General features: G+C 36.9%; 2 protein-coding genes across 2 annotated transcripts; both read left to right on the forward strand.

The window, feature by feature from the left end:
* Window positions 1-7,706: 7,706 nt before the first annotated feature.
* On the forward strand, window positions 7,707-8,706 carry LOC113286124. Its single transcript, XM_026534828.1, has 4 exons — window positions 7,707-7,813; window positions 7,914-7,949; window positions 8,287-8,402; window positions 8,507-8,706. Exons 1-4 carry the CDS (start codon window positions 7,714-7,716, stop codon window positions 8,582-8,584), a joined length of 330 nt encoding a protein of 109 aa, XP_026390613.1. The 5' UTR covers window positions 7,707-7,713; the 3' UTR covers window positions 8,585-8,706.
* A 62-nt stretch (window positions 8,707-8,768) lies between these two features.
* Window positions 8,769-11,541, forward strand: LOC113286125 (probable E3 ubiquitin ligase SUD1). The gene is made up of 7 exons (XM_026534829.1): window positions 8,769-8,946; window positions 9,049-9,257; window positions 9,354-9,672; window positions 9,882-10,039; window positions 10,142-10,305; window positions 10,402-10,548; window positions 10,922-11,541. Exons 3-7 carry the CDS (start codon window positions 9,539-9,541, stop codon window positions 10,970-10,972), a joined length of 654 nt encoding a protein of 217 aa, XP_026390614.1. The 5' UTR covers window positions 8,769-8,946; window positions 9,049-9,257; window positions 9,354-9,538; the 3' UTR covers window positions 10,973-11,541.
* Window positions 11,542-11,896: the final 355 nt, after the last annotated feature.

Raw genomic sequence — 11,896 nt, forward strand, 5'->3', positions numbered from 1 at the left:
CCACAAGCTCCCCTTAGTAGTACTTCGTCTTCAAGAGATTAACGTCGAGAGATTTAAGCTCAACTACACTATCTATGTCCTAGTCCGAGACATCTACAAATAGGCTAGAAATCAAGACTTATAGTTTTGATCACTAACATTGACAAACATGCTTGAGATAGCAAAGCATGCGAGTTCGACCGGGCAGTGCTCTAACACTAAGTAATCACCATGAGATGGCATGATCGATCCTTGTAGTTGGTGTGACCGATCCTGGTAATTGATGTGACTGATCATAAGTGTAGTTTGACTGATCCTAGTGAATGGTGTGATAGATGACAAGTAGATACCATGTGTAGATGGAACCGATCCTTGTAATTGTTGTAACCGATCCTAGTGACTGGTGTGACCGATGACAAGTAGGTACCATGTTTAGGTATAACCGATCCTAGTGATTGGTATAACCGATCTGAACCCATGTATATGACTTGGTAGGACCGATCACAACTAACCATTGTGATTTGGAATGATCAATCACATAGTAGTCTTGGAATATTGGCAAACTAATCCTAAACTTGTTTGAAAGTGTGATAGAACTGATTCCAAGAAGCATATCCATGTAAATATGAAATAAGGATTTGCAGTGAAAAAATGTCAACATACTTTGAACACGAGCAGTAACTCCATGTAATTAGTTTGAAGTAAGCAAATCCATGTTATTAGTTTTCGATTTTATTTGATTGACTAACAATTGTTGAAACTTTGATTGCACCTAGTTTGTTTATGCTTGAGAATCTTCTCTCCTGATATAAGAATCACTCAGACTAGATCAAAGTATCTACGAGATCTTTAAAACTGTTGTTAGATCTTAGTGATAATCCATTGTTAACATACTTCGTTATGTGCGTGATTGATCACAAAAGATTCAAGTGGTGTTGTGCAGGTATTTGAAGATAATAGAAGATTTGAAGACGAAGAAGAATTCTTATTAGTTTTCGTATCTTGTGGATTTAGTGCACAAACCTTGATTGATAAGGATCCAACTAGAATCGATTTAACTTTGATAGATCTGATTGATTAGTTGCATGGGATCGACATTCTCTATATTTCTCTTTGAAAATTAAATTGATTGAGTGAGAATCTATACTTGACTATTTCAGTAATTAAAGTTAGATTTATCTAACCAGAAGAATGAGTTTATTAGATTAAATGGAAGAGCCTTTGTCAACGACTCTTCTATATCTTTAGCAAGATTGATTAGAGTGGTTGCCAAACAGATTCTTGCTTTGCTGTTTGGAATACGATCCAAAGGAATTTCTATTCACGTGCGTGACTCTAGAAGTCGAAGGAGCAGGGATACTGAGGGAACTAAGTATCTAGGGGTAGTCTGCTTGGTCTCAACTATACGAAGTTAGTATTACATTTTGCATAGCGGCTTAATTATGAGTCTATTCAAAACTGGATTAGGTCCCAGAGTTTTCTGCATTTGCAGCTTCCTCGTTAACAAAATTTTGCTATGCCATTTACTTTACTTTTCCGCATTATAATTGTTTAATTATAATTAAAGTAAATTGCACTTTACGTTAACTCCCTAATACTTGATAGTGATCCTATAGAGTTTGGTTATTACCGAACCTATTATCAAGTACACACTTTGTCGTTGAATTGTGTCGATCTTGTTTCCATAGTCAATCACACAAGTTATCTTGCTGTTGTATTATCTTGATCTCGTATCCATAGACAATCACACGAAGTGTGAACCGAATTATCGTATTTTCTCGACACTGTCCATAAACAATCACATTCAGTAGGGGACTTATAGGTTGATAAATAAAAAAATTGTGGCGTATTTGGTTACCCTCGTCTTTTCAACTTTTATGGAGAATTCTTATCTCAAATGAGGAATGGGCTAGATTTTTTCTTGAAAAGTATCAGGATAAACATAAGTGTTGGATTTCTTATTACAAACAATCTTCTGTGTGGCCTGGCATCAAATGGATATTACAGGATTTTAATGAACATATTAGATGGATCGTGGGCAACGGAGAACAGATTTCAGTTTGGAAGGATACTTGAATCCTGGAGCAGAGTATCATTAAATCATTTCCTGAAAATGCTTATATAAACCTCAATATCCACATGAAGGTTAGTGGTCTAATTGTTAATAATCAGTGGGTTATTCCCGAGGAAATGCTGCAATTTTTTCCATCTTCTGATCTTCCAATTATTGTTCCTGGTGAAGATAAATTGGTTTGGACTTCTATACAAGATGGTAAGTTTTCTGTTGCTAGTGCCATTTCTTTCATTAGAACTAGTTTTCATAAACTCGGATGGTATAAGCATGTTTGGAAACAATGTGTTCATCCTACTACAAATAGTAATATATGGAAGATTACTAGGGGAGCTTGTACTACTGATCAAAACTTGAATAAAAGAGGATTTCAAATAGTTTCAAGATGCTATATTTACCATGATTTTCAAGACTCTATGGCTTATATCTTATGGGAGTGTAAGTATGGTCAAATTCTATGGAATTGGCTTAGAGACATTTTTGCTTTTAAAAATCCTAAATCCTTTGAAGATATATTATATTGTTGCAAACTTAAGAGTACAGTGGTGCAAGAAATTTGGTTCATAGCTGTTTTTAATGTAATGGTGGATATATGGTTCACTGGGAACATGGTATTTTTTGATAATGTTGCTCCTGATATGCTGAATGCTAAAAAGTGTGTAACCAGAATGGTTAAAGATTGTGAAGTAAGACTTAGAGGTTATACAAATAACTCTGATTATGATATACATGTACTATAATCCTTTAACATTCATTACGAGAAGATGAAGATTGCTAAAATTATTGAATGCCAATTCACTTTGCCTGATGAAAATACTACTATACTCTGCTGTGATGGGGCTTCAAGAGGTATCCTAGTAACTCTGGTTATGGATTTATTATTAGAGATTTTCTGGACACTTCATTGCCGCTGAGAGTGGAGGTCTTGGAATAACTATAAACTTTATAGCTGCAATTACGAGAACTTTATGTGCTTTGGAATGGGCAGCGCAACGTAATAAACTCCAAGTTATTTCAATACTGATTCAAATGATGCTATGTAAGTCTTCTCCAAAAACAACTTACGTCGGTTTGTATGGGCTAGGTGGAAAGTGGTTTGCAAAGCTCTAAGGAAAATTCACTTCAACAATTTTTACAGATCAATTTTTCTGCAGACTTTTTTTTTTTTTTTTTTTTTGCAAAAAAAGGATGTCACCTGCTAAGAGGCAAAGTATTACGATTCTCTACTCGACCAACTAATAGGCAGAGAATGGAATTCCCTGGTATTCCATATTATCGCTTTGTCTAAATCTCTTTTATTGCTTTTTTGTTTTAGGCTAAGGACACGTTGTCCATCTTTGGCATGTTTCATTCTTTTGGGCTTTGGACATGTTGTCATTTTTGCCTGTTTTTGTTATTTTCTTTTCTCTGAGGATTTAATTCTTCTTTTTGTAACCTTTTTTGTTTATTTAATAAAATGTTTTTTTGATTAAAAAATAAAAAGCACTCAAATACTTTGGTAGAATCACTATATAAAAATACTCTTTTTAAAAATGACCATACTGTCAAGTAAAGACTATCCTAAAAAAGAACTCATTGATTACCGGACTGGATTGTAAATGTGTAAAACATGTTGTGTCATGGTGGCACAACCCACCAAAAAGTGTGCCTATCGTGTTGTATGTCGTGATGTTCTGCATGGACTCCTTATTATATATTTTCTCAAATACAATATTTTCAGATACTTGCACAACGGGTAATCTACTGAATTTATAAGATAATTTAATTATAATGAATTAAGGATAATAAAAACGTGATTTTGACACTTGATTTTAGCAAGAGGCTTTACAGTCAAGAGAAATAAACCTCTTCAACTCGTTTATGTTTATACTCTGCTCCGGGAAAGATTTACTCGACCCCGTCTGTACATATTGGACTAATGATCACAACCGATTTTTGTGTTTGCTAATACATTTTAATTCATTTTAATAAACGGAAATGCTAGCCTTACCGATTCCTGATCCCGACAAAAATCCCGCCTCCCACAATACATGGGCTCCACCTGCACCTACTAACAATCCCAATGCAGAGAACGTGATCATAAACCGTCCGATCCCCTATCAAGATATTCTGTGGAAGGGAGACGCGATAGGAGTAGCACCCGTAAACTTTTTTTTTTTCTTTTGTGTTGAAAAACAATCTAAACTTTGGAAGAGATGACAAATCAAAATTTAAACTCAAATTGTCGGAAAGAGCATAACCGTAACAGTCTACATAATTGATAAAGACGAGCGCCGACATTATGATCGATTGTTTAGGCATCTATGATACACACACCAAAACAGTGTACCGTGAGGGCAATGAACAGTCCCGATACGCGCGCTTAGCATCGGGATATGGGCGGACAGAAATGGTCCCCACCAGTCCCTCTCACACGGTACGCCCCACGGCGTGAATCTTCCGTGCGTTAAACATTTCTATTGTTTAGCAATCGAATGAGTTTGGACTCTGGAGTCAAACATCATAATCAGTCAAGGATTGTAGACATAGTCTATACTTTATAGACTCCCATATGCACCAGACTTGTGCGAGTAGGAACTGGAAATCGATAATTGAACCAAGGGCTACAATAGCTAGACATTGGATACTATTTGATACGCGGAAGATCAAAAAGCAGAAAGCATTACAACTTTTACTGAGATGACACCAGGCCCTAAAGCAAGTGGGGTCAAAATATTCTTTCTTTCTTTATTTTCGTTGCATTCAAGTCTCTGTTTGTCTTGCGGACATGACCTTACTTTTTGATAAAACAGACAAATCACTGGATACTGAGCACTGTACAGACGAGCTCTTGCTAACAAAAAGAAAATGGTGGGAAAAAGCAGCAAAAATGGTTTCAGTTTTTCCACCAAAACCTCTCACACACCAAACCAGTAGAGACCAGCAGAGAGTACTAGTGAAGGGAAGGATAGTGAGAGAAAACCAGTGGAAACCAGAGAAAACATGAAAGAGAGAGTAGAAGAAGATGATGAAGAAGAACAGGAAGAGAAGATTTGCAGGATTTTTCATAGCCCTGGTGATTCTCAAAACCCACTTCAGTACCCTTGTGCTTGTTCCGGGAGTATGAAATTTGTTCACCCTAAATGTCTCCTCCGCTGGATGGCGCAACGCATCTCTCTTGAATGCGAGGTTCACCCTTTCTCTCTATCTCTATCCCTGATTCAATTTTTTACTCAGGGTTTTATACGTTTATTTGATGAAACAGGGGATTTCTTATTTTTGATTTTGCCTTGTATCTTTTTATGTAGATAATGTTGTTAGTATGGTTTTTGCAGGTGTGTAAACATAGATATTCTGTACATCGTGTTTATGCTAAGAATACTCCAAGCAGACTACCTCTCAGAGAATATTTGGGTGGGATTGTAATGAAAGCGTGCCTTGTTCTGCACTTCTGTCTACGGTTTGGTTTTTCAGTTTCTCAGCAACTTTTTACGGCACCCTTAATTGCATTTTGGATATGGCGTTTGAGTTTAGTAAGGAGCCTTTCTGAAGCAAAAGAATTGGTTCTTAGTTATATGTCTGCTTCAACAGCTATGATGGACTGGTTGTGTGGCGTTGTAATCAGCAATGTCTTATATATGATGTGGTTGCATCTCGGTGCTTTAATAATAGAAGATGAAGAGGATGAGGAGGATGGGGCTGATGTTGCAATAGCTCTGGCACCAGATAATGAGAATCACATTGCTGATGAAATTGGTGAAGATGCCGGGGAACTGCAAGCTATTGTTGATGTAAGAAATGACGATAATGTCGCACCAGGGTTACAATTTTTGGTAACATTGTTGGTGGCTCATCTTCTTCGGAATTTTCCAAGAGTGGTCATTATTATCTTGAGGTTTGATGTTCCTCTACTAAGTACTGGTATTTTTCTGGTCGCGACTATCTTCTTTGTAAGTTCCAATCCTTTTTACCTTTCTATTCACAGTAGTAGTATAAGGAATGCCAGCTTTGATTGATTAGATTTACGAGTTGCTTCCTTGTGGCTCGACATAAATGAGGAACCAAACAATTTATTGCACCAGATTGTAAATTTACCTCACTGGAAAACTTCAAGATTTTTTCATGATAATTTAGGCATATGACATATAGTACAAAAGATGGATATATGAGTTCAAATATGGTGAATGATACTGTTATACATTTAAGACCATTTCCAATTATAGCATTTACAAAGAAGAAATACTCCAATAATCTCAAACTATTGCTGGTTTATTATGTGCGCTTCCATTATCTTTGTTGGACCAGACATTAAGCTCAACAGGTTTCCGCTTTATCTAAGTCTTGTATCATCGTGACCCAAGTAAATGGTCTCACTTTCCCCTTCTTTTTCGCTTATACCAGTATGAACCTTTTTCTGCATCCTTCAATTCTATGACTGTTCACAAATCTTTTGTCTAAGGTATTCATGCATTATATTACTAAAATTGTACTATTTCTTTCTTTTCCCTTTGCAGTTTCTGATTACCAATGGTGTGCTTATATTAGTGCCGTTCTCTCGTTAGGACGAATTATAATGCATTGTCTTTCATGGCGTTTCTATCATATTATGTGTGGAATACATTCTGTCAAAAGACATTTAGAGTGAACTATCTAACATGTTCACTAATTGCTTTTGATATGTCAATTTTTGTGATATATTATATATTTTCATGCACCGGGTACTGTATCTTGTCTTTTGTCAAAAGATGCTCATAGTGAAATATCTAACATGTTGACTAATTGCTTTTTGAAATGTCAAATTTGGTGATATATGAGATATTTTGATGCACCCTGGTATTGTATCTTGTCTTCGGCACCAAATTTAAGCTTATTAATCTAATTGAACCAAGGGCTACAATAGCTAGACATGGGATACTATTTGATACGCGGAAGATCAAAAAGCAGAAAGCATTACAACTTTTACTGAGATGACACCAGGCCCTAAAGCAAGTGGGGTCAAAATATTCTTTCTTTCTTTATTTTCGTTGCATTCAAGTCTCTGTTTGTCTTGCGGACATGACCTTACTTTTTGATAAAACAGACAAATCACTGGATACTGAGCACTGTACAGACGAGCTCTTGCTAACAAAAAGAAAATGGTGGGAAAAAGCAGCAAAAATGGTTTCAGTTTTTCCACCAAAACCTCTCACACACCAAACCAGTAGAGACCAGCAGAGAGTACTAGTGAAGGGAAGGATAGTGAGAGAAAACCAGTGGAAACCAGAGAAAACATGAAAGAGAGAGTAGAAGAAGATGATGAAGAAGAACAGGAAGAGAAGATTTGCAGGATTTGTCATAGCCCTGGTGATTCTGAAAACCCACTTCAATACCCTTGTGCTTGTTCTGGGAGTATGAAATTTGTTCATCCAAAATGTCTCCTCCAGTGGATGAAGCAACGCGTCACTTTTGAATGCGAGGTTTCTCTCCAATCTCTATCTGTATCTCTGATTCAATTTGTTAGTTAGGGTTTTATGTTTGACGAAACAGGGATTTTTTATAGTTTTGAATTTGCCTTTTTATGTTGAATTAGTCCTATGGTTTTTGCAGGTGTGTAAACATAAATTTTCTGTATATCGTGTTTATGCTGAGAATACTCCAACAAGGCTACCTCTCAGAGAGTTTGTGGGTGGGATTGCAGTGAAAGCATGCCATGTTCTGCACATCTGTGTGATGTTTTTGGTTTCAGTTTTTTACCTACTGTTTATGGTACCCTTGCTCATAACCTGGATATGCCGTTTGTATCTTGTGAGGAGCCTTTCCGAAGTATATGAATTATTAGTTCATAGTTATTTGTCTCCTTCAACACTTATGATGGACTGGTTACATGGAATTGGTTTTCTATTAGTTGAGGCGTATTCAGTTGGCCACCAATATGAGAAATGTAAGTTCCATTCCTTCTATTTAAGTTATCAGTATTCCCAGAAATTCCAGCTTCCATTGGTTAAGTTTATGAGTTGCATCCTAGTGTCTCAACATAAATAATCAAATATTGCACTGTATAAGTTCAAGATTTTTTCATGATAAGTTCAGCGTATGCCATATGATGCAAAGATGGATGTATCTAGTTCTAATATGCGAATGATTCTGTTATCCGCCTAAGACCATCTCCAGTTACGGCAATTATAAAGAATAAATACTTCAATAATCTCAAACTATTGCTGGTTTAAAGATTTAATACATTAAAATTCTGAAGTTATCCTCTTCAATCTCTTTTGCAGTTTCTGATTATCCTTGGTGTGCTGATATTTGTGCCGTTCTCGTTGGGACGAATTGTACTGCATTGTCTTTCCTGGTTTTTCTTCGCTGCTTTGTCAATATTCATGCCATTTACAAGGTCAGCATTTAATATAGAAAATAACTCACTGAACAATGCATTACATGCCTTTACAAATTTAACGACCGAAATTCAGAATGATGGCCTGCTTTTATGTGTTGTAGAAGTGGTTGCTGAAAGCTTGGCTGCAAACAGTATTGGACAAGGAGGAACCTCAAGTAGTGTTGGCAAGCCACGTTTAGTGAATCGAAGCCCATGCCTTTACAATGTTATTACTCTTGCTACTGGATATATGGTCGTTGCGCCTTTGGTCTTCGTTTTCTTCGATATCCCTATTAGAACTGTTGCATCAAAAATACGTTACTATCTGAGGAAATTCCTGACAACGATGAATTATTCATTCTTTCTGTTATTTCATCTTGGGGTTCTTCCTTTGGTACATGGTTGGTGGCTGGATATATGTACCGTTGCGATGTTTGGGAAGTCAATTTCTGATAGGGTAGAATTCTTCTCAAAATTCCCTTTATTAAGTTCTTCAATGCATTGGACGACAGGAATCATATACATGTTTCAAATACGCATTTCTACGAGCCTTCTTCAAAGGGTATTATTCTTTATCCTGTTTGATAAAATTGATATCGTTGTGTAATCACCAGCTTTTTGTGTAGTGTTTTTGATAATATATTGCCTTTAACTACTTGTTCAGGTTTTGCATAAAGAAGTTCAATACTTATTTCAGGATTTAGCAGATCCAATCTCCAAGATTTTACATGTAGTTATCGATGATGTGCAAGTGCAAGCTAGGCAATTTCTGTTCTCTATTGCCGTTAATGGCATTTTGATAGTATTTTTAATATATTTACCAGTTGTACTAGCCATGCAATTAACACCAACTATCTTCCCTCTGCATATTTCGTAAGTTGCCACCTACTACTTGTGAACCACATTTCTACTTTTCATTTCTGTTTGCTTTGAAGGGTAACATTGAATCAGGTTCTTTCCAAATTGCAGTGCATCTGACCCATTCACCGAGATTCCTGTAGTCATGCTTGTGCTCCAGTTATGCTTACCTTACACAATTGAACTGAGGGAAACAGTTGCAGCTCTTCTCCATCAATGGGTTACTTCAGTTTGCTGTGTTCTTGGCTTAAGTCGTTTCTTGTGTTCCAGACCTGAGGACATTGGTAGGAAGGAGAATGTGGAAGTGGAAAGGCAGCAGGACAGACAGCATGATGGACTCATTGCTGCTCAAGATCCAAACAAAAATATTTTTACCTCACAGAATTTTGAGGGTACCAAGAAACTATGCAAGCGATGAGATTGATGATGGGTAAGTAATTTCAGTTGTGTAGTCGTCGTCACATTTACGTGTGGAATACATTCTGTCAAAAGATATTTATAGTGAAATATCTAGTGTGCTCACTAATTGCTTTTGAAATGTCAAATTTGGTGATTTGTGAGATATTTTCATGCACCTGGTACTGTATCTTGTCTTCTACACTAAATTTTAGCTTGAATTTTCTACTGGACTATTTGCAGGCATGCTTTTGAATTTCGTGTTGTGGTGTTGGTTGTTCTGGCGTGGATAACGTTGCTTCTCCTCAGTACATCTTTGATAATCGTATGCCTACCACTAGGACGTGTATTGTTCAGTTCCATTTCTAATCTTCCAATAACTCATGGCGTCAAGCGCAACGGTAATATGCTTGTAACATTGTATCCCCACTGGTTTCTTCTCAATTCCACGCTTTTTAGGTGAATTGTTTTGTTAACACTAAGTTTCCGACTTCTTTCTTTAGATCTCTATGCCTTCTTTATTGGAAATTTTTCCATCTGGACTTCTTTCACTGGAGCAAGATACTTCATCAGGCACTTTAAAGCAGGGAAAGCACATTTGCGGTTCAGCGGTATCTGCAAGTTGTTATGCATTATCGTTGAGAGTTCTGTTCTATTATCACTTTGGGTATGGGATTGATGCAATAGATATTTTCTGTTTCTTTCTTTATACTCCTAGTTAGCATCTCACTTCTAGTGTTAATATTTAGTCTTTTGGTTTCAGATCATTGTTATTCCAGTGTTAATCGGGCTTCTATTTGAGCTTTCTGTTATGGTGCCAATTCGAGCATTGGTGGTTGAAGCCCCGGTTTTACTCTTGTGTCAGGACTGGGTTGTGGGATTCCTCTTCTTTAAGCTGTGGAGGACACTGGTATTTACTGTAACTCTTTACTGTGTCTCACCTTTGAATAGCGTTTATCAATGGACCCTTAAGATGGAGGTGCGCAGTGTCACCCTGAAAATATGATAAACATATTCCATGAATGGGACAATCTGGGGTTGACTTAGCTAGCTTTCTCATAAGCGTCTCGAGCAGGAAACTCTAGAATTTGCCTACATGGATACACACACAGCTTTCTGGTCTTAGAAGTCTGCCTCCCTGAAAAGTTTAAAAAGCTATGAAGTGTGACAATACCAAGTATGACAAGTTGTCTTGGTAGAAAATTTGTTTTAACTTCAAGTTACTTGAGTTGTGGTAAAGAACTATCTCCTAGTATTTGTATCGTCTGATTTGCGTTTTACAGGTTTTACTGAACCATAGGATTGTTCTGATGGATGAAATTTGGCGGGTTTAAGTTTGAGAGGGTGAGAGAGAATGATTTCTTGAAGCTTCCAAGGCGTTGGATGCTGCAGGAAATATTGAATTCAATCGTTATGAATCTGTTAATGTCTCTCTGCCTTCTCTACTTTTTGACAAGATGGATAGTTCCCTTGCTTTGGTTTATGCTAACAGTAAATTCAACTGTTTATCGATTTACTTGGGTAGCCTGTGTGACCATAATTGTACTGTTTTCATGTGCCAAAAGATTTCTTGTTTGGATCACCAACCTTCACGATTCAATCCGAGATGACCGTTATTCTGGTTTGGAGCTGCAAAATTTTGGTGAAGCCACAATGGAGTGCGGAAATGAGATTGATAAGTTGATGATATGGCTATCAGAGTCTCAAGGATCTAATGTGCCGGATACGCTTACATTTAATGTCATCCAGGAAGAATTGTAAAAATCAAAGGTGAGCTGTTTAGCTGTTTTGTTCTTTTGTCAATTGCCTACCACTGTGAAATAAGCTCCACAGTGTTGCTTGTAAATATTCAGAAGAGTTTCAGACTAGTTTTAGTTCTCATTTTGAAGTCTTGCTTAAAACATATAGTCGTCGGAGAGTACTGGGAAAGAGATGTTAGACTCTTGTATTGGAACTGTGTTTACGGTTTATCTTATTGTCACTCTGGAGAGTGGGAGTCTGGACCAATTTCCTTTCCGTTGGTTGGAAATTGGAACCAACATTGGTTGCAAAGATTTATCTATACTCGATTACTAGCCCCTTTAACCAGGTTACCCTTTTTTGATAGAAAGGGTTAAAATTTTATTAAAAGGGATATATGCAATTTGGTAAAGTCCAACCCTCGACCCGAAAACAAGGCACAAGGCCGAACCCAATAACAACCCCAATTAAAGTTCAGTTAGCCCCAAAGAATGCTGTACTTCCAATTCAATATCAAA

Source organism: Papaver somniferum, chromosome 6 (assembly GCF_003573695.1).
Source record: "Papaver somniferum cultivar HN1 chromosome 6, ASM357369v1, whole genome shotgun sequence".
NCBI classification, from domain to species: domain Eukaryota; kingdom Viridiplantae; phylum Streptophyta; class Magnoliopsida; order Ranunculales; family Papaveraceae; genus Papaver; species Papaver somniferum.

What these genes read in the sequence shown, in the direction of transcription:
- LOC113286124 (XM_026534828.1), top strand. Translation starts at nt 7,714, where the DNA reads ATGCCATGTTCTGCACATCTGTGTGATGTTTTTGGTTTCAGTTTTTTA. An exon ending in TGGCCACCAATATGAGAAAT is followed by an intron (nt 7,950 to 8,286) that starts GTAAGTTCCATT and finishes TCTCTTTTGCAG; the next exon opens with TTTCTGATTATCCTTGGTGT. An exon ending in ATATTCATGCCATTTACAAG is followed by an intron (nt 8,403 to 8,506) that starts GTCAGCATTTAA and finishes TATGTGTTGTAG; the next exon opens with AAGTGGTTGCTGAAAGCTTG.
- LOC113286125 (XM_026534829.1), top strand. Translation starts at nt 9,539, where the DNA reads ATGTGGAAGTGGAAAGGCAGCAGGACAGACAGCATGATGGACTCATTG. An exon ending in AGCGATGAGATTGATGATGG is followed by an intron (nt 9,673 to 9,881) that starts GTAAGTAATTTC and finishes GACTATTTGCAG; the next exon opens with GCATGCTTTTGAATTTCGTG. An exon ending in TCATGGCGTCAAGCGCAACG is followed by an intron (nt 10,040 to 10,141) that starts GTAATATGCTTG and finishes TTCTTTCTTTAG; the next exon opens with ATCTCTATGCCTTCTTTATT.